Here is a 23,434-nt window from a genome sequence, read left to right on the forward strand (position 1 = left end):
TTTGCTTTGGAAAAATGCAGCCACCTTGAGCCTCACAAACCTGATTGTTCTTTTATAATTTTAAATGAAAATGCATACTACAAACCTATGGATATTAGATTAAAGAAGTGTTAAGATCCTTCTCTTACACACTTCCTTTCTCTATAAATAGCCACTTCATTTATCATTTATTGCAAGACTTTTCAGAACACTCATTGTAAAACATTTGCAAAATCATTTCAAAGATTTTAAGCTTTGTTCTTCAAATATTTGCAAAACCGTTTTTTGTTTTCAAAAGTCTTCACTTGTTTTTCAAAGTCAGTAAAATCTCCAAGTATCGGTTTCGCTTAATCTGTTGCATAAACGAATATGTTCAATGATTCTCGTGTTTAGGTCTTAATTGTAATCTCCATGTTCTTAAGTGAACCACTGAGATTCTGACTCTGTAAACCGTTGAGATAGAACTTTAAGTCTTGAAGCGGAGTAGCTTTGAGCAAGGGAAAGTCTTGAAGCGGAGTAGCTTCAAGCAATTGCAACCGGAGTAGGTTGGCGAGTTATTTTCATTGTAAGGGGTTTAGTTAAGTTTGAGTAAATTTCTAAACAAGCAATAAAATAACGGTTGGACGTAGGCTCCGGAGTAGGAGCCGAACCAATTTTTAAAACATCGTCTTGTTTGTTTATTTACTTTTACATTCGTTTGTCCTTTGCATTTTTATCTACCTATCTCGTTGCAGTCTTTGTGCAACGATTCATCATCATCGTTGCATAGACAGATAGCCATGCATCGTTTGTGAACTTACAATCCATTAAGTTTCTCAAACTCGTACCTAATAGATCTTACTTGTGTTAGTCATTAACCAAGTAAACGAGAAAATTTTTAAAAGGTACACCTAATTCACCCCCTCCCCCTCTTAGGTGTTTATCGTTCTTAACTCTTCATTAACTAAAGAGAGCATTTTTGGACCAATAACTTGTTTAAGACGGGTACTATTCATTTTAAATTTAAGACGGATCAATACTACATAATGGCAATAAAGATAAAAATTTTGACAGTTTCTAGACCATTTACCATGTGAATTTGTATTTACTTAACCAACCAGTTTTAAGCTTACAGAAAATAGTATCCGTCTTTGAGAACTCTCAAGCATGGTTACAGAATACAGACTAGTATGTAGCAGATGGCACGGGTATTTCAGTAGAGACATTGTTCAGTGCATCAGTGTCCTTCCTCCTGAAGTCCTGCATGATACTTGGACACCAGAATTTGTTAGTACTGCAAATTTTGTTTCAGACTTCTCAATATGGTTCAGGTTAATGCATGCCGGATAACTGTGTGTGTACGGAGTAAATACGAGTCGAGGTGAAATTTTTTAGAGTAATTTTTTAGAGTAATTCGGGTTGTTCACCGTCACAAGCGAAATTTGCTAAATACTCGTACATTTATTATTAGGATATTAGGCCCATTAGGGCCGACTATCATTAGAGTTAGGTTACAAGTTACGACGACTACCGTCTAGGGTTTAGACTAATGTGGTTTACTATATATCGTCATCTATTCAATGAGATACACAACTCAATAATACAATTACGTTTATGAAACATTTATACACCAAACTCGATCAGTTGATTAACGTACCGGTAATATTCCTTGGCCAGTACATACATGCGTGATGCAACAATGTAATCTAAATTGGGTTATAATTGTACTAACAAAATTACAAAATGATAAGGCAGTAGTAGTACTACTAATTTTCAAATGCGCATTCCAATAAGATATAGAAAAAGACAACGCGTTTGTCTCCTCTTTTGTCAGTTTTTCCCCCATAATTTCTGCTCCTTTTATACTTTCCACCCCCTTTTCTTCGTTTTTTCTTTTTCCTCTACCAGGATTATTTCATCCAATTGTACGTACCAACCAGGCAACCATAGAATTGATGGGAGCAACGAGCAGATTTTTTTCAAAGTACGTACCCAAGATAATAGTCCCCAATTCAGATCAAAGGTTACAGTTACTTTATTGCACTTGTCGAGACACGTTTTATAACGTGCATATCTTTAGTTACACTATTAAAAATTATAAAAATTTGATATTCTTATAGCATTTATGACGATAAACAAGATCTCACATGACTATATTTTGTCTTATAGATTAAAAATAATATCAAAGATTCCCTACGACCATAAATAGTGCTAAAAAACAACTGTAACCTTTGGTCTAAATATAATGAATAAAGATCTCGTCGGGTTAAACTTAAAATCGAACTTGTGATCCCGTCCCGTCCCGGCTCTCCACTTCATAGTGGTCATTGTAGGATTTTGAGGATACAATGTGTACTCAAAATAATCTCGTATATATACAATATACGAGAGGTGATGATTGTTTTCACCTTTGACTATAACAGACCATCATCTACTAGGTCGTGTCGTAAAGTATGATTAATGATGTTAAATCCTGGCAACCTCAAAACTTCTCAAAACTTTCGAAGTGGAATTCCAGTACACGGTACGGGGGAACCGGTGCACAACTAACCACTCTTTAAACTCAATGGACATTTGAGTGAGGGAGCGTAATAGGAATAATTATAATAGTTGGGTCTCAACCATAGTTTTTAGTTGACATGGTTCATCTATCATTCATAACCTAAACTAAATTCTCGTCAACAGCATATTCATGTTCGTTACATGAATCCTTAACACAAAACACAAAATGAGAAGTATATATCAAATAATGCAGACAAAGTTTGCAATATTTCACATAATTGCAAACTTTCATTTAATATTATTGGCATCTTATTACAAGAACAAAAACAACATAAATTTTGGACGGTGGAATTGGATTTTTCCCTCTTAATCAACACAAATATATATACAGAGTACTTTGAATAACAAAGAAAGATCACGAGCTTAAATGCATGTAGATGAGATAAAGATATTTGAAGAGAAGGTGTTAAACGCAGGTGTCCATTGTACACTTTTTGACAAATTTTCAATCCTTTTCACACTACCTTCCATTTCCTGGACTCTTATATTCGATCAACTACTATTATTTGAATTTTGTTTCCTAAGTAAAAGCTAAAACATAATCTAACACATTGATTATTAAGGTTGTATAGTCCTTCTATTCAACTCATTTATTACTTTCTTTTTGTTACATGTAAAGATTAAGGAGAGGTGTAGAGTCGGGCATATGTGTGGGCCAGCCTACCCCACACTAGGACGGCCCATTAAACGGGTCCACTTCTCCCCAGCATATTGACCCGACCTACGGCCCGTCGTCGTGGGTCGGGTTAAAGCTCGCTTATTATTCTCGTGTTTAGGTCTTAATTGTAATCTCCATGTTCTTAAGTGAACCACTGAGATTCTGACTCTGTAAACCGTTGAGATAGAACTTTAAGTCTTGAAGCGGAGTAGCTTTGAGCAAGGGAAAGTCTTGAAGCGGAGTAGCTTCAAGCAATTGCAACCGGAGTAGGTTGGCGAGTTATTTTCATTGTAAGGGGTTTAGTTAAGTTTGAGTAAATTTCTAAACAAGCAATAAAATAACGGTTGGACGTAGGCTCCGGAGTAGGAGCCGAACCAATTTTTAAAACATCGTCTTGTTTGTTTATTTACTTTTACATTCGTTTGACCTTTGCATTTTTATCTACCTATCTCGTTGCCGGTCTTTGTGCATCATCATTCATCATCTTGATAGACTGCATCGTTTGTGAACTTACAATCCATTAAGTTTCTCAAACTCGTACCTAATAGATCTTACTTGTGTTAGTCATTAACCAAGTAAACGAGAAAATTTTTAAAAGGTACACCTAATTCACCCCCTCCCCCTCTTAGGTGTTTATCGTTCTTAACTCTTCAATTGGTATCAGAGCCTTGTGCTCTTGATATTGGTTAAAACCAAAGAGTTGATCTTATAGTTATGGACGATTCAAAACATACTAAGTTTCCCATCTTTAAGGGGGAAAACTATACTTGGTGGAAACACCGCATGGAGCACTATGTCAAAAGTGCGGACTACGAATGTTGGTTGATCATTCAAAAGGGTCCCCTCAAAATTGAGATGACTAATGCCGATGGCACTAAGTCCCTCAAAAGTGAGGACAAATATGTTGAAGCCGATTATAGGAAAGTCGAGAAAAACTCTAAAGCCATGTCCATCCTTCAATATGGCATCGGTGAACAAGAGATTAACCGGATATCCGGATGTGACTAGGCAAAGGAAATTTGGGACACCCTAAATCTTGCTTATGAGGGAACGTCACAAGTCAAAAAGTACCGTGTTGATCTTCTCATGCAACAATATGAGATGTTCAACATGGGAAGAGATGAGTCAATTAATAGTTTGTCTTCACGCTTCTCTAGTATTGTTAATGACCTCAAGAGTCTAGGTAGAAACTTTGAATCCGAGGATTTAGTCCGTAAAATCCTTCGTAGCCTATCTGAAAAATGGCAACCGAAGGTTACGGCTATTGAGGAAGCTAAAGACCTTTCCTTGTTGTCCCTTGATGAACTTATGGGCTCACTCATGGCTCATGAGTTAACTCTCATGAAGCGCTCTAGTGAAAGCTCTAAAGGGAAAGGACTCGCTCTCAATGCTCTCTCAAGTGATGAGGAGGATGAAGATGATGAGTTTGCAATGTTCACCAAAAACATTGTTGGCATGATTAATGGTCGAAACTCACAAAGGTCAAATAACTATACTAGCAAAAGACGTTTTCCCAAAAGAAGATCTAGTTCCACTATGGGTTGCTTCAAATGTGGTGACAACGGTCACCAAATAAAAGAATGTCCTAAGTGGAATGACATCAAATCTAAAGAAAAGCGTGATTTTGCTAAAAGAGAATACAAGAATGAAGTAATGACAAACCATTTGGGGCATGTCCGATTCGATGAGGACGATGTCCTTGAGGAAGAATTAGACGCCAAAATGTGCATCTCTTCTCAATCAATCAATGATGTTCCAAAGTCAACAAAGAAACAAAATGTCAAATGTCTTATGGCTCACTCCGTGAACTCATTTGATTGGACAATGAGGTAAATAAGCTCAAGAAAAAGGTTCGATCTTTCTCTAAAGACAAAGTTTGTCTCCTCTTAGACCAATTCATTGATAAGTGTCGTGTCCAAAATAATAAATTAGAGGCTATGCAAACTGAAATTGAAGACATAGCCGAAGAAAATGTTGGTTTGAAAGAATGTCTAAATGAGGTTGATCAACCTAGTACATCATTGAGTCTTGAAAAGGAGATTAAAAAGCTCCGAAAACAGAATTTGTTTCTTGCTAAAAGGGTTGATGAAACGCATGCAACAGAGCACCGCACTTTGTTGCATGTGTGTCTAACAAAGGAGATGAGTCCCTCGTCAAAATCGTGTCCTCACTAACAAAAGAATGTGACCAACTCTTGATTGATCTTGCAACATGCGAAATTCAAAAAGATGATCTTGTCAAAATTCTTTGAAATGTTGAACGACGAGTCAAGTCATGTTAAAAGTGCTTTAGATCGAGTGCAAAAATCAAACGATGACCTTCTTGTTCAAATAGAAACTCGAAAAGGCTGAACAAATCCATGCAATGATGATGCAATCGCATTTGCATCCGAGTCTAAAAGGAAATTGAGACTCTCACAAAACATGTGTCCTCGCTAATTAAGGAACGTGACTCTCTGCTGGTGACCTCACTTTGTGTAAAAGAGATAACAAGCAACTTGAGCAAATTGGTTTATTGCTTAGTGATGAAGTAAGACATGCTAAACACGCTTTCGACAAAGTAGGTCAACTAAATCTTAATCATCTTGCTAAAATTGATACATTAACCAAAGAGCTAGATGAGGCTAAGATTTTTCACCTAAAATGGGAAGGAAGTCAGAATGTTTTAAAATTTCCTCTAAAACAGTCCCAAGAGTATGAAAAGCTTGCAAAGAATCTTTGAACTTGGTTTCAAATGCAACAAAGAGCACGCACCGTTGCATCCGAAACCAAGACCCAAGCAAAAGCGAGTTTAGAAGACGAAAGTACGCTGGACTTCCCGATTTTGTTATTTGCAACTACTTGTGGTAATACTGGTCATGAGCTTAACAATTGTGAAAAGAGAAAACGTGACCTAGAAAAGAACACTAAATTAGCTAAAAAGTTATGGATCAAGAAAGACTTGGTGAAACAAGCTAGTGTCAAGAAGGGACCCAAACTTGTTTGGGTTCCCAAACTAACTGTTTGATCTTGTATAGGCATTAGTGGGAGGCGCACAATTGGTACTTAGATAGTGGATGCTCTCGTCACATGACGGGAGAAGAAAACCAATTCCTCTCGCTAGAAGCCTACAAAGGTGGCATGGTGACTTTTGGTGACAACAAACGAGGTGAAATCATTGGTATTGGAAAAGTTGGTAAGTCAAAGTCACTATGTGTCGACAAAGTGTTGCTTGTCAAAGGTTTGAAACACAATCTTCTAAGCATTTCACAATTGTGTGATTGAGGTAACATTGTTGAATTTCATGCTAGTATATGTAGAATACTTGATGGTAAAACTAGAGAGTTAATTCTTGAAGGTAAGCGTGTCAAAGATGTGTACATGATTAACCTGTGCTCATTGTCGGGTCAAACTTTATCATGTATGAGTGTTCACAAAAATAACCCTTTGCTTTGGCATAAAAGGTTGGGTCATGTTAATGCTAAAACCCTTAATACTTTCAAGAAACTTGACCTAGTAGATGGCATGCCTAACATGAAATTTGAGTTTAAATCACTTTGTGATGATTGTGTTAGAGGTAAACAAGTTAAATGCTCCTTTAAATCCAAAAATTGTGTTAGCACTTCTCATGTCCTTGAACTTGTTCACATTGATTTATGTGGACCCATGCGTATTGTTAGCAAGGGTGAAAGTCGCTATATTTGTGTGATTGTAGATGACCTTTCAAGATATGTTTGGCTACTTTTCTTAAGTTCCAAAGACCAAGCAATTGATGAATTTTTAATTTGGGTTAAAATGGTTCAAAACAAATTTGGTCTAAAAACTTGCATCCTTAAGATCCGACCATGGAACCGAATTTGAGAATTCATCATTTGAGGACTATTGTAATGATCATGGTATTAGCCATAATTTTTCGGCCGCAAGAACCCCTCAACAAAATGGGGTTGTGGAACGAATGAATCGAACTCTTGAAAACATGGCTAGGACTATGATCATTAGCTCTAAAGTACCAAAGAACTTTTGGGCCGAGGCCGTAAACATCTTGTTACATCTACAACCGAGTCATGATTAAGAAAATAATTAACGAAACACCTTATGAATTACTACGAGGAAGAAAGTCTAACATCTCACATTTAAAATGCTTTGGTATTAAATGCTTTGTTCACAACAATGGCAAAAACAACCTAGGTAAATTTGATGCTCGTAGTAATGAAGGAGTATTTGTTGGTTATTCTAGTCATAGTAAAGCTTACAAAGTTTACAACAAAAGGACTATGAAAATGAAATAAAGCGTTCATGTAATATTTGACGAATCTAGTCTTTTTATGTTTAATGAACAGGCTGATGATGAAGAGAAGGATGATGATTTCGACATTGGAATGATTTGTCATGACATGGACATGGTGGAAGAGGTTGAGGAAGTTGTGCAACAGTCAGAGCATCTGTTGCATGAAGAAGCTGGCCAAAATTCAGGGGGAACAAACCCTTCCTCATCTTTAAATAGAGCTAACTCATCCAGGGGGAATGAGGATGGTAGTGAACCATTCACTACTCAAACAGAAACTGATCCACAATCACCCTCACAAAATCACCTCATGCAAACGATCCATCGAAATTGTTGCATCAGAACCAAACGAAACAAATGAAGCCTCCAACACCATTGTTCCAAGAAAATGGAAACGCCAAAGCTCATATCCTCCCACAAATCAGACTAGTGACCTTGAATCAGAAGTAAAAACCAGGTCATTCCTCCAAAACTTTTGTGCCTACAATCCATATCTCTCACAAATCGAACCTAGCCACTTCACCATTGCTCTTAATGACTCATGTTGGGTGACGACCATGGAAGAGGAGCTAGATCAATTCAAGAGGAATGAGGTATGACATCTTGTCTCTAGACCATATAATCGTACTGTAATTAGTATTAGATGGGTCTTTTGTAATAAGCTTGATGATAGTGGAAAAATCGTAAGGAATAAAGCTAGACTAGTGGTACAAGGGTTTAGTCAACAAAAGGGGATTGACTACGATGAAACCTTTGCACCAGTAGCTAGGCTTGAAGCCATATGAATGCTCATAGCTTTTGCATCTCATGTTGGCATAAAACTTTTTCAAATGGATGTTAAAACCGCTTTCTTAAATGGCTATCTTGAAGAAGAAGTTTTTGTCGAACAACCTCCGGGCTTTATAAACAATGAGTTCCCTAATCACGTATTTAAACTTGACAAAGCACTTTATGGTTTAAAACAGGCTCCCCGAGCTTGGTATGATAGACTTTCAAAATTCCTGTTAGAAAATGGTTTTCTACGTGGTTCGGTCGATAAAACATTGTTTATCAAGTCAGAGTCAGAGGAACTGTTGCTTGTGCAAGTGTATGTCGATGACATTATTTTTGGTGCAACTAACAACACTCTTTATAAGTACTTTTCGGATCTTATGACTTCTGAGTTTGAAATGAGCATGATGGGAGAACTTGGATTCTTCCTTGGTCTCCAAATTAAGCAAAGTGAACAAGGCACCATGATCCATCGACAAAAGTATTTGAAGTAAATGCTAAGTAAGTTTGGGTTGACTAATGCCAAACCCGTTGCTACACCAATGGTATTAAACTTGATCAAGACCAAAATGGTAAGAGTGTTAGTGAAACGGTGTATCGAGGTATGATTGGTTCATTGCTTTATTTAAACACTAGTCGACCCGACATTCAATTGAGCGTATGTTTATGTGCTTGTTTCCAATCAAATCCTAAGGAATAACACTTTAAAACCGTCAAACGGACTTTCAAGTATTTGATTGGAATACAAGACTTGCATCTTTGGTATCCATCTCATTACGAACTTGATCTTGTAGGATTCTATGATGCGGATTACGCGGCAGCACGGTGGACATAAAAAGCACATCCGGAATTGCTACATTCATGGGCCCTTATTTAACCACTTGGGCATCCAAAAAGCAAAACACGGTATCATTGTCCACGGCTGAAAGTGAATACAACAGTGCAACACTCTATTGCACACAAATCATTTGGGTTCATCAACAATTGCACGACTATGGTATGATCTTCGAAACAACTCCGATATTTTGCGATAATACTAGTGCAATTAACATTTCAAAGAACCCAATACAACATTCATGTACTAAAAATATTGAGATTAGGCATCATTTCTTACGTGATCAAGTCGAAAAAGGAACAATTAGTCTTAACTTTTGTAAAACGAAAAATCAAATTGCGGACATTTTTACAAAACCGTTGGAAAGAGAACAATTCGTAAAACTTCGGTTGGAAATTGGTTTGTTGGGTGATATGTGACTCTAATTAATTTATTTTTCCTATATGATTGACTAGAAAAAGGGATGTACATGTCTAAAGTTTAAAATGTCAAAATCTCCAACATGCAAAATGGACCGAGAATTTTAATTAAAATCTTGCACTTGCATGTGAATTATTTCATTGAGCCTCTCAACTTCACCTTATTTCAAATCAAGATAATCCCTCCATCTAGCCCACTTTTTGAGCATCAATTCTTCATTCTTACACTCAACTAGCGCTCATTATCCACACCCTCACTAAACCAACCGACCCTCCTATTAACTCCTTCAACCCAGAATACATTGCCAAATTAAAAATGGTCACCCAATCCGCTGCATTTATCGAAAAATCCGACAAAACTCAACCGTCCCCTACCAAGCCTGCAACAGTCAAGTCCACTGTTGCATGAAAGAAAACCATGACATGCAAAGGGCGAGGTCGTGGTGGATTAAAGAGGAGTCCCCAAATTTCAATGATGTTGGACTCTAATGTCGATATTGATTCTGAGAAAGATAAGCTTACACTTAATGAATTGGCAAGTGAAATCAACAAAGAGAAAGTGATCGTTGAAGATGTTTTTGAAGAAGTGGTTGTTATCGAAAAAGGAAAAGAAAAGGAGAATGTTGATGATGTTGAGAAAGAAAAAGAAGCTGAAAGTATTGTTGAAAAAGAAGTTGATGTCGAAAAAGAAAAAGGAAAGGAGAAAGATAGAGTGAGTGAAAAAAAAAAAAAAAAAAAAAAAAAAATTGTTGAAAACATAAAGGAAACCGAAGGTGGGAAAAATGATGATGTTGCTGAAAATATGGATACTCCAGTCGAAAAAACAGAAAAGGAGGTTATGCATGAAGATGAGTTCATCCCAAATGATGAACAAATTGATGAACCAAACAATTATGACAAGGTACTTGATAACGGTCTTGATCCCCTCTTTACCGAAAACCCCCAATTCCAAATCCAAATCCAAATCCAAATCCAAAATCACAGAACCTTTTGGTGATGGTGATGAACCACTTGTTGAATCTCATCTCAAACCAAACACAAAACCCAAACCATGAGGATCAAATCCCAAAGCGGCCAAAAAGCTTAAGTCTGGTGCAACAGTTGGATCAACTGTTGCAATGGGTCCGGTAAATGCGAAGTTAGATAAGATTTTGACCATTGTGACTAGACTTGTTGTCAATAATGAGACCCTTAAGAAGTAAGTTGTTGCGCTCAAAACCATCAATGAATATCTCATAGAGCGTGTCCAAATCTTTGGAAGAAATGTTCCCGATGATGATGAACGAACCATCTTTTGCCCAAATTGCCTTCCTAACCCTTTTGGCTTCTTGTCTTAATATCTCATGCAATCTGTGAACTGTTTTTAAGCTTTTCTCGAACAATTTGCTGGTGGTTTATCTTGTACTACTTGAACATGTTTTCATCCTTCTTTTGATGATGTCAAGAGGGGGAAGTATGTTAATTATGTGTTTATGTTCATTCAATGACTCTTAGGCTAACGTTCACCGTAAAATTGTCTTAGCTATAATGATTAGATGTTCTACTTAGGATAAGCATGTTGACCCTCATTCACCTTGATCATGTCATGTTTATTTGATGTCTTATTGAATATGGTTCAAAGACCGACTCACCATGGGCTTAGGGGGAACTTAACACATATTTAAAACTTGCCATCATCAAAGGGGGAATTTGTTAGAACACATTTGGTTGATGATGCCAAGTTTCATTTGTTATTTAATTGTTTGCCTCTTAGTTAAATTGTTTAGCAAAATTGAAGCTATTGATGATCAATCAAAGAGTCCACAAGCTAATCAAAGTAACAAGATGATCAAGAATTCAAGATGAAGGCAAGACAAGAAAGCCCATTGCCTAGAATGAATGTTGTAAACGAGGTAGTTAAACATATCCTCTTTATGCATAAGTGATTGCAAAACCATGCAACAGTTCTGTGGATTGTTGCACCAAGGTTTCGGTACTAACGTATGGAGAATTTTCCGAAAAATTCACAAGTGTTTGAAATTCTTTATAAAGTCTTTCTATGTTCAATAGGAATATTATTTCAAAACTGAAGAACAAAAAGAACAAAAAGAATATGCTTGCACAATAATTTAAAGATGTCAATCCCATTTGTGCAAGTTGTTTTTCATGCTAAAAATAGGTCTTATGCTTTTTCCATTTGTGGCAAAATTGTGAGTTCCCATATTTTATGGGAAACACTCATTTGCTTTGGAAAAATGCACGACCACCTTGAGCCTCACAAACCTGATTGTTCTTTTATAATTTTAAATGAAAATGCATACTACAAACCTATGGATATTAGATTAAAGAAGTGTTAAGATCCTTCTCTTACACACTTCCTTTCTCTATAAATAGCCACTTCATTTATCATTTATTGCAAGACTTTTTAGAACACTCATTGTAAAACATTTGCAAAATCATTTCAAAGATTTTAAGCTTTGTTCTTCAAATATTTGCAAAACCGTTTTTCATTTTCAAAAGCCTTCACTTGTTTTTCAAAGTCAGTAAAATCTCCAAGTATCGGTTTCGCTTAATCGTTGCATAAACGAATATGTTCAATGATTCTCGTGTTTAGGTCTTAATTGTAATCTCCATGTTCTTAAGTGAACCACCGAGATTCGACTGTAAACCGTTGAGATAGAACTTTAAGTCTTGAAGCGGAGTAGCTTTGAGCAAGGGAAAGTCTTGAAGCGGAGTAGCTTCAAGCAATTGCAACCGGAGTAGGTTGGCGAGTTATTTTCATTGTAAGGGGTTTAGTTAAGTTTGAGTAAATTTCTAAACAAGCAATAAAATAACGGTTGGACGTAGGCTCCGGAGTAGGAGCCGAACCAATTTTTAAAACATCGTCTTGTTTGTTTATTTACTTTTACATTCGTTTGTCCTTTGCATTTTTATCTACCTATCTCGTTGCGTCTTTGTGCAACGATTCATCATCTTGTTGATAGACTGCACCGATTTGTGAACTTACAATCCATTAAGTTTCTCAAACTCGTACCTAATAGATCTTACTTGTGTTAGTCATTAACCAAGTAAACGAGAAAATTTTTAAAAGGTACACCTAATTCACCCCCTCCCCCTCTTAGGTGTTTATCGTTCTTAACTCTTCATTAACTAAAGAGAGCATTTTTGGACCAATAACTTGTTTAAGACGGGTACTATTCATTTTAAATTTAAGACGGATCAATACTACATAATGGCAATAAAGATAAAAATTTTGACAGTTTCTAGACCATTTACCATGTGAATTTGTATTTACTTAACCAACCAGTTTTAAGCTTACAGAAAATAGTATCCGTCTTTGAGAACTCTCAAGCATGGTTACAGAATACAGACTAGTATGTAGCAGATGGCACGGGTATTTCAGTAGAGACATTGTTCAGTGCATCAGTGTCCTTCCTCCTGAAGTCCTGCATGATACTTGGACACCAGAATTTGTTAGTACTGCAAATTTTGTTTCAGACTTCTCAATATGGTTCAGGTTAATGCATGCCGGATAACTGTGTGTGTACGGAGTAAATACGAGTCGAGGTGAAATTTTTAGAGTAATTTTTAGAGTAATTCGGGTTGTTCACCGTCACAAGCGAAATTTGCTAAATACTCGTACATTTATTATTAGGATATTAGGCCCATTGCAGTAAGACTATCATTGAGTTAGAGTTCTGATTTACCCACTACCGCCTGCAGGGTTTAGACTAATGTGGTTTACTATATATCGTCATCTATTCAATGAGATACACAACTCAATAATACAATTACGTTTATGAAACATTTATACACCAAACTCGATCAGTTGATTAACGTACCGGTAATATTCCTTGGCCAGTACATACATGCGTGATGCAACAATGTAATCTAAATTGGGTTATAATTGTACTAACAAAATTACAAAATGATAAGGCAGTAGTAGTACTACTAATTTTCAAATGCGCATTCCAATAAGATATAGAAAAAGACAACGCGTTTGTCTCCTCTTTTGTCAGTTTTTCCCCCATAATTTCTGCTCCTTTTATACTTTCCACCCCCTTTTCTTCGTTTTTTCTTTTTCCTCTACCAGGATTATTTCATCCAATTGTACGTACCAACCAGGCAACCATAGAATTGATGGGAGCAACGAGCAGATTTTTTTCAAAGTACGTACCCAAGATAATAGTCCCAATTCGGATCAAAGGTTACGATTCTTTATTTGACTTTGTTTCGATTACACGCGTTTTATAACGTCGTATATCTTTTCTTACACTATTAAAAATTATAAAAATTTGATATTCTTATAGCATTTATGACGATAAACAAGATCTCACATGACTATATTTTGTCTTATAGATTAAAAATAATATCAAAGATTCCCTACGACCATAAATAGTGCTAAAAAACAACTGTAACCTTTGGTCTAAATATAATGAATAAAGATCTCGTCGGGTTAAACTTAAAATCGAACTTGTGATCCCGTCCCGTCCCGGCTCTCCACTTCATAGTGGTCATTGTAGGATTTTGAGGATACAATGTGTACTCAAAATAATCTCGTATATATACAATATACGAGAGGTGATGATTGTTTTCACCTTTGACTATAACAGACCATCATCTACTAGGTCGTGTCGTAAAGTATGATTAATGATGTTAAATCCTGGCAACCTCAAAACTTCTCAAAACTTTCGAAGTGGAATTCCAGTACACGGTACGGGGGAACCGGTGCACAACTAACCACTCTTTAAACTCAATGGACATTTGAGTGAGGGAGCGTAATAGGAATAATTATAATAGTTGGGTCTCAACCATAGTTTTTAGTTGACATGGTTCATCTATCATTCATAACCTAAACTAAATTCTCGTCAACAGCATATTCATGTTCGTTACATGAATCCTTAACACAAAACACAAAATGAGAAGTATATATCAAATAATGCAGACAAAGTTTGCAATATTTCACATAATTGCAAACTTTCATTTAATATTATTGGCATCTTATTACAAGAACAAAAACAACATAAATTTTGGACGGTGGAATTGGATTTTTCCCTCTTAATCAACACAAATATATATACAGAGTACTTTGAATAACAAAGAAAGATCACGAGCTTAAATGCATGTAGATGAGATAAAGATATTTGAAGAGAAGGTGTTAAACGCAGGTGTCCATTGTACACTTTTTGACAAATTTTCAATCCTTTTCACACTACCTTCCATTTCCTGGACTCTTATATTCGATCAACTACTATTATTTGAATTTTGTTTCCTAAGTAAAAGCTAAAACATAATCTAACACATTGATTATTAAGGTTGTATAGTCCTTCTATTCAACTCATTTATTACTTTCTTTTTGTTACATGTAAAGATTAAGGAGAGGTGTAGAGTCGGGCATATGTGTGGGCCAGCCTACCCCACACTAGGACGGCCCATTAAACGGGTCCACTTCTCCCCAGCATATTGACCCGACCTACGGCCCGTCGTCGTGGGTCGGGTTAAAGCTCGCTTATTATTCCTAGCCCACACTGTCCAACCCGCGTGGCTCACTACCCCTTTTTCCCAATCACCCGGTTCAGGGTCACCAAATCCCCAACCTAGCTCACTCCAACCCAGCAGCGTCCGCTCGAGCTCACTCCCCACCAACCCCGCTAGGTCCGGCCCACGCTCCCCGTACCATCACCATGGGCTGGGCTTGGGCTCACCTATTCACAACCCACACTATACTCAACCCGTATGGCCCACTACTCTTTTTTGCCCAACTGGGCTGGTTCAGGGCCACCAAATTCCCAGCCTAGCTCGCCCCGCCCACTCCCAGCATGTGGTGTGGGATCAGGCTCACTCACCCCACAAACACAGCCCAACTCATCGTCCACCTCTCTATAGGTGAGTGTACTACTCATAATTTTTTGGTGTGTAACATTCGAAAAGTTTGGATTAAGTTTGTAGGATCAGTAGGGTATGAAACCTACGTCAATAAAAACCATTGACTATTTGTTTTTAGGGAAATTGTAAGTCCATACATCATACATGATACATAAATCAATCCCTTTGGGGATGAGAAACAGAAAACTATATGATAAAAATTGATAATACAATTATCTAAAAAATAAACTAAAAATAGAAAAATAAATAGATAATTTCAACAACTTATAAAAAATTTAAATAGATTAATATACAAAGAAATTAAAAGTAAAACCTTACTTAGAAAACTGATCTAAAAGAAGTGTAAAAACTAACGGTACATGATTAATCGAATATAGGGATGAAAATGATCCTTGATCCTTTAGTTCTAGTAAGCCCAAAAGCTAAATTAAAGTACATAGCAATTTATTTGCATTTAAAAACATTGTTGAATCGAGACAGGCTGTATCGAGGAGAGAGAAAGTTCTATTTCCCCTAAATTAAAACCCTAGCTTTATCGCCTGCTCCTCGGCTCGCCGGCCGATTCTCTCACCGCTTTCATCCATTCCGTCGCCGGCGAGCCGAACTTTTTCATCTTTAATCATTGTAGTTTTCTTTTAGCTGCAGTTTTGGGAGGTTTTTTGGGTCTTACGGTCTGGTGTTTGCTCTCAAGGTCGATTGGTTTTCGATCAAGATCGCGATTATCATCAAATGGTGCGATTTCCTTGGAGCGCTTTTCTTCAGTGATCTGCGTCTCGTGCAACTCTGTCGGTGATCTCCCTTCCTTGTGGTTTGTGATTGTTAATAGTTCGTCTAGTTTTAATAGCATTAAGCTGCTTTTCTCTGTCTTTTAGCTGGGGTGGTTGTTGTTTATCGATTTCTTTATGCTGGTTGGGGTTTCGTTTTCTGGTGTTGCTTTGTTGTTGGTATAAGATTGATTGTTTGTTGTTATGGATCCCAATCGGACATGTTTAAAGTTTCTCCAATCATTTGCTTGTTCTCATTTAAATGAGGATTTTTGTGAAGATGAAGGGTGGGATATGATGAATTATATTATGCACATAAAGGGATCTCCCTTCCCTAAAATAAAGGAGTTGAAGGATAGATGAAATAGTTTTTACAAGCAGAATTGTTTTGGAGTTGCTGCGTCTTGCTATGATGAAGCTTGTAAGCTCCTAAGTCTTATTGTTGGCATGGAGGGTAACGATGACACCAACTCTTTGTCTGATCTTGCGGTCTCTTTGAATTTAAATTTAGCCGCTTGTACTTTAAAGCTTTTTGAATATGAGGCATCAAAGGACCATTGTTCTATAGTTTTATCTTTTTTTCCCCATAATGTTAAGGCTCTCTTCCGACGAGGATTGGCCTTTATGAAGTTGAATAAGGTCTTAGAAGCTAAATGTGATTTGGAAGCGGCTTTATTAGTTGAGCCTGGGAATAAGGACATTCTTAGGGAATTGTGTGTAGTTAAGAATTGTCTTGCACTTAATTGGAATGGCAAGAGGAGTATTGTTGACCGCCCCTTGCACGATCCACCTGGAAAGGGTAAAGTTCAGGTTCAAGATGATGAGCCCCCTTTGAAAGCTTTGAGCGAGTCCGGTAATTGTTCTGATAGTGACTCTAAAGCTGCTCTTTCTAGTTATCATGATATTAACATCAACTTCTTGGGAGAAACTCTTACCCAATCGTGTGTGACTCAGAAGTGTGATATGGAGCTTGATACCGTTACGCTTGTTTCGGACCAACAATCTTGTATTATTGATGTTTCGCCTACTACAAGTGAGGTCTCTTGTAACTGTAATGGTTGTGCTATGGTTAATTCTCTGGATGAGAATGGCCCTAACAGAGATTTGATCGGGGATTCCCATGGTGTGGAAAAGAAAATGTTTCAGTTTAGGAAAAAAGAGGGAGGACACTCCGTGCTAAAAATTGATGCGGGTACTTATAAAAAACTCCTTGATGATAAGAAAGCGAGTTTTTTTCCAGAAATCACATTTGTCAACTCTGAAAATTCGAGTTCTTAAACCATGTATCAAGGAGCCTGATACATGCTCAGTCACTTCCTATAAGAAGGAAAGAAAAAGACGAAAAAGTTTAAGGGCCGGTTCTATGACCACTGTGGATGACGGGATCAAACGTGATGTGTTGCCTTTATCTTCTGTGGTTTTTAACAAGCCTATTGATTGTAATCTGCCTGTTGAGAAAGCTGCTCCAAGCTTATCCTCTGAGCTCGTTAATCACCCGGATTTATGCGGCTCGTCTAGTGTTATTTCTCATCAACCTCCATATTTCATCTTCACATCATCGAAGTTAAAGGGTCCTAAAGTGTTTCATGCTAGAAGACAATCAACAAGAATTCAAAGTCGAAGAGAAGAATCTCCAAGACGCAATGTTTATATCTACCCAGGTAAATTTCCACGTTCTCGTGACGTGAGTGTGTCTTGTTGCAGGTACTTTCCTAAAGCTCAATTACCGAAGAAAAGAAAAGGACCAACATCCTCAATGTGCTACTCCAACAACTCTTTGAAGAAACCTCGTGTTTTAAGTAACCCCACCCCTGGTTTAAGTTTACGTTTCTGTATCAATAATGTAGTACTAGCACCGGACTTGTCAAGTCCTATGTGCTTATGCAAAAAACCTTTCTTTACAGCTGCCAAAAAAAAAAAAAAAAACATTGTCGAATCAAATTAAGACCATATTTCTTTTATCCATCTATAACAGGTGGGTAACAAAGATTGAAATCATAACATTCTTAGACCATCCCCAAGCAGAGGTTGCGACTCGATTTTACTTTTTATCCAAATTTATTTATCTTCACTTGCTTTCACCCTACCAAGCAGAAGGTCGCGACTTAGATTATCAGCCCAATCATTTTCCAATACACAACATTCCCAATTATGCTTTACTTAATTTTTATATACTTTTTTTTTTTATTGTTCAACCAATAGAAATTGTACACCTAAAAGGTCACCAAGGTGGTCAATTTGGTTCTACAATGGTCACAAATTGACCTTTTAATTTAGAAGGTAACAAATTAACCATCAAAAGCCACCACTTATACTTGCTTAATTACGTCATTAACATGACCAAATAAGGTTATGACCTAGCAATTGACCTTGCTTGGCCATAGTCTTAAACTCTATTTCTTTTTGAACTAACGTTGCTTAAACTATTATACTCATTTACAAAGTACGAGTATCAATCAATTCAACTCTATTCTTTTGAACTTAAAGTTACTTCCTTTAACACAATTTAGATCTTATTAATTAATTCAAATTACATAAATTCAATTTTAGAAAATTTAACGAAATTAACTCAAAAAAAACAGGACTTAATCTAATCCATAATAATAAACTCTTAAATGTAAGACTTGTAATCTAAAATCAAATTCCGTCAACCTCCAATTGTTAACGTTTGTGCAATTGTGCCCCTACATAGTACATAGTGTGTTACCTCCAAAATGGAACAAGTTTGAGTGAGTCACTCACTTCCCTCCATATATGTTTGCTTGTGAACATCTTTACTCCTCACCCACACCTTTCTTCTACCGGCCTCAACTAAACAAAACATGTTGACGCCACTCCTCCCCTCCTTCACCCTCCTTCTCTTCCTCCTCCCACTCCTTTCCGCCACCCACCACCACCTCAACCGCCGCATACTCCACCTCCCCTTCTTCCCAACCACCACCACCTCCCTTTCCCCATCCCAATCCCCCACCACCTCCCCAATCCGCCACTCTCTCTCTACTCTCCCCTTCTCCACTCCCTCCTCCCCAACCTCCTCCCCCACCGACGACACCGCCCTCCCTTTCTTCCCAACCACCACACCTCCACCACCTCAACCACCCTCACCACCACCACCAACACCAACACCAACCACCCTCTCCATCCCCACATTCCCCGCCAACGTCTCCTCCCTTTCCCTCCCAACCACCTCACCATCCCACCACCACTCCTCCCACACCATCCTCATCATCTCCCTCGTCTCCGTCTCCGTCATCGTCACCGTCGTGTTTCTCCTCCTCCTCCGTCGGAAAAACTCCCGTTCCTCTTCCGAACTCCGACCGCTTTACCCTCACTCCACTCCAACCTCCGACGGTCTTCCTCCGTCCAAACCACCAACCACCGCTCACCACGTGTCACATACCAGCTCCGACTTCCTTTACCTCGGTACCATGGCGGAAACCTCTACCGTCGAACCTATTTATCACCTTAAACTCTGTTCCGCTTCGCCGGACCTCCACCCGCTCCCTCCTCTCAGTTCGGAACTTAACCACATCCGCCGTGTATCTCCGGCGAGACACGGCGGCGAAGAAGAGTTCTTTTCTCCGAGTAACTCGTCTCGACACGATTTCGGTCATGAAAATGATTACTTTAACAACTCGGAGATGTTAAAGTCGTGTTTTTCGTCGACGGAGCATGATTCGCCGGGGAGAGACTCCGATGTTTCGGTGGAGATACAAGCGTTAGCTGAAAAGGCGGAGTTTGTTCCGGCGCCACCGCCGCCTCCGGCGATGATGAGGGGAAAAGGTGGACCGCCGACGTTGGTTGCGCCGTCGGGACCGGTGGTGATGAAGAGGAGTGGGAATTTAGGGTTAAGTGGAGAGAGGAGTGAAGGTAGCGGCGGCGGCGGCGGTAGTGGTGGTGTTAAGCCGAAGTTGAAGGCGTTGTATTGGGATAAAGTTCGAGCTAGTTCGGATCGGGTTACTGTTTGGGATCAGCTTCACCCTGGCTCCTTCACGTAATTTTCTTATTATTACTCATTCCGTCTCAATTATTTGTTTACGTTTGATTCTGTATATAGCACGAGTAACTTAGAGCATAATAGTCTAAAAAGTAAATAAATGATTGAGGTAGTCAGATAATTTTCCGCTAATTTAATTTAGTTTAGTGTGTAATCAACCAATATCATTTGTTTACGTTTAATTTTGAAATATTACAAGTAACATAGAGCGTAATAGTCTAAAAAGTAAATAAATAATTGAGGCAGACGGATAATTTTGCGCTAATTTTTAGTTTAGTGTGTAATCAACCAATATTCACATGTTATACAGTAGTTATACTGTAAGTCTGTGACTTATGACAAATAATGATAAAAGTGATAGGTTGAATATGATTAATGATTAAAGTTTAAAGTTTAGTTGACTACGGAGTACTCTTTATCTCAATCATTTGTTTATTTTTTTTGCGAGAAGTATTTTAATTAAATTTAAACAAATTATTTCTCTGCACAGAAGTCTTAAGTAGAGATTATTGAATATACTGTGGGTTGAAGAGGGAAACTATTGGTTGGGCTATTGTAGGTTGAATGAAGAAATGATAGAGACATTATTCACGGCGAACGGAGCGAAAGACGGTGCAAGACGATCAATGTTACCGTTGTTGAATGGAGAGTATAGAGTCCTTGATCCGAAGAAGTCTCAAAACATTGCGATTTTGTTAAAGGCTCTTAGTGTTACTGAGAAGGAAGTCTGTGAAGCACTTTTGGAAGGTACTACATTTTCTTCTTCATTAAGATATCAATAAATAGTTTTATTAATTGTTTTCATAATTGTGTACATATCAATGAATTGTTCCTTTTTGACTAACATAATTGTTTATTCAACTCGAAAAAATCGTTTGTCCCACCGAGATTATTAACAAATTAAAATCTGACAAATTGTGCAGGACGAGGTTGCTTCTTGTTCTTTTTTGTTGTGGAATGCTTGTCCTGTTTGTGTTTTTCTTTAATGTTTTGTTGACTGTTGAGTGTAGACACTGGACTGCTAATTATAGAATCGATAACTATCTCGGTTATCGCGCATGACTGGGTAATACATTCGAGATTTCAACTTGGTGAAATGTTATGTTAAATGTTTGAACTTGACGACCTTTTTCCATGCTATGTGGTTTATCATGTTGATTATCAATGGTTTTCGTTATGGGTGATTTGTCGGATGAATTTAATGTTTTTTTTCGGATTCTTTACGTATCAGGTAATGCAGATGCCTTAGGGGTAGAGCTACTAGAAAGTTTACTTAAAATGGCTCCAACTAAAGAGGAAGAAAGGAAACTTGTCGAGTACAGGGATGAATCTCCAATGAGGCTTGGTCCGGCAGAGAACTTTCTCAGGGCAGTACTTAATGTACCTTTCGCTTTCAGAAGGGTGGACGCAATGTTATATATGGCAACTTTTGATTCCGATGTTGAGTATCTTAAGAAGGCGTTTGAAACTTTGGAGGTAAACTTTTGATTCCGTGTCACATACCAGCTTATCAAAATTTTGGGTAGAATATTGGTCTCTGGTAGAGTAGAATGCGATGAAGATTCCAAGGTTTGGAGTTATAAAAGTTCCAAATTAGACGATTTACCCTAAAAGCGCTGAACCTCGAAATCCATCATGTCTTCTGGACTTGCTACCGAAAAGTTAGTCTTTTAAGTATTACAATTTTTGTTTGTGAGACGGTCTCACAGAAGCAATTTGTACTGTGTATGTGCAGGCAGCATGCGAACAGCTTAGAAATAGCCGGGTGTTCCTGAAACTTATAGAAGCGGTCCTCAAGACAGGAAACCGCATGAATGTAGGGACTAATCGGGGTGATGCCCAGGCCTTCAAGCTCGATACACTCCTCAAACTTATTGACATCAAGGGAAGAGACGGAAAAACAACACTCCTTCACTTTGTGGTGCAGGAGATCATAAAAGCGGAGGGCTCTCGTAGTTCGCAAGTAGGCGCTGATCAATCTGCTGTACCCGATCAGATTGAGTCAAGAAAAAGGGGGCTGGAAGTTGTTTCAAGCCTCGGAGGGGAGCTGATGAATGTCAAGAAGGCAGCTGCGATGGATTCTGATGTCCTGAGTACTGATGTTTCAAAGCTAACTCGTGATATTACCAAGATTAACGAAGTTTTAATGCTAAGCGATGAAAATCAAATGATGGAGATCAACAAGAGGTTTGTAGAGTCCATGACTGTGTTCTTAAAGAAGTCGGAGGTGGAAATTGGTTTGATTCAATCGCAGGAGAGAAATGCTTTCGCTAAAGTGAAGGAGTTGACCGAGTATTTCCATGGTAACTTATCTAAAGAAGAGGCTCATCCTTTCAGAATATTTACGGTGGTGAGAGATTTCCTAGGTGTTCTAGATCAAGTATGCAAGGAAGTCGGAAAGATTAATGAACGAACAGTTATAAGCTCTGTCAGACAATATCCCACATCGGTAAATCCAGCCATTCAACCTCCTTTTCCGGAGTTTATTATCTCTTCTGATGGCGACAGTTCCTCTGAAAATGAAAATGAAAATGAAAACATCGTAAAAGCTTGACACGTTCATTTGATTCTCGGGTATGTATAATGTACTTAGTTCTTAGTTCATCCGAGCATATGACCATTTCTGGCAACATATATTAGAATTATAGATCATATTTATATGATCAAAGACGATTGGTTGCGATTTTGTGCAATGGGATGTTGGATGGATGTAGAATGTAATGTATGGAGAATTTGTCAGATTTCTGGGAGCTGGTGTGAAATTTTGTACATTTTATGTAAAGCAGTGGATGGGAGTAACAGTAATTGTAGGTTAGAGTAACTTGGCCTGTAGACTCTTGAAAATCTATCAGGATTTTTTCTTCATAAACATGCTTCGTCAACTGATGCGCAAATTCTTATTGAAGACAGACATATCCGTTCCAAGCTGAAAATGGGTCAAGTAATATCCAAATGGGTAGATAAGACAAAAGCAAAATACTACTCCCTAGGCATTCTGCTTTTATCTTATCTATCCATTTGGGTATTATTTGACTCGTCTTCAGCTTGTGATGGATATGCCCGTCTTCAATGAGACTTGCTGCAACTGATGCTACATTGGCAGTCTGTTGCATGTCCGATACTCGGCTACAGAACGATACATACGCCCAGTCGCCCACGATTTTTTTTAGATTCAAAACACAGCTTTTTCGCAAAACGGTCGTACTCACATCGAGCTGTGTCCGGTGGTATTTGTTTACCTTTTATATTCATTGTGAGTATTTAAATCAAACGTAAACAAATGATTGAGACGGACAAAATATAATATTTGAAAGAATTGAAGTTAAGTCAATAGTGATAGTA

The 23,434-nt window shown here is 37.9% G+C and overlaps 1 protein-coding gene across 1 annotated transcript; it reads left to right on the plus strand.

The window, feature by feature from the left end:
• Nucleotides 1-18,758: 18,758 nt before the first annotated feature.
• Nucleotides 18,759-22,961, plus strand: LOC141618870 (formin-like protein 1). Its single transcript, XM_074435933.1, has 4 exons — nucleotides 18,759-20,089; nucleotides 20,652-20,839; nucleotides 21,324-21,568; nucleotides 21,828-22,961. The coding sequence occupies exons 1-4, from the start codon at nucleotides 18,918-18,920 to the stop codon at nucleotides 22,644-22,646; spliced, it is 2,424 nt and encodes an 807-aa protein (XP_074292034.1). The 5' UTR covers nucleotides 18,759-18,917; the 3' UTR covers nucleotides 22,647-22,961.
• The last annotated feature ends 473 nt before the right edge of the window (nucleotides 22,962-23,434 follow it).

Source organism: Silene latifolia, chromosome X (genome assembly GCF_048544455.1).
Source record: "Silene latifolia isolate original U9 population chromosome X, ASM4854445v1, whole genome shotgun sequence".
In the NCBI taxonomy this organism is placed as follows: Eukaryota; Viridiplantae; Streptophyta; class Magnoliopsida; order Caryophyllales; family Caryophyllaceae; genus Silene; species Silene latifolia.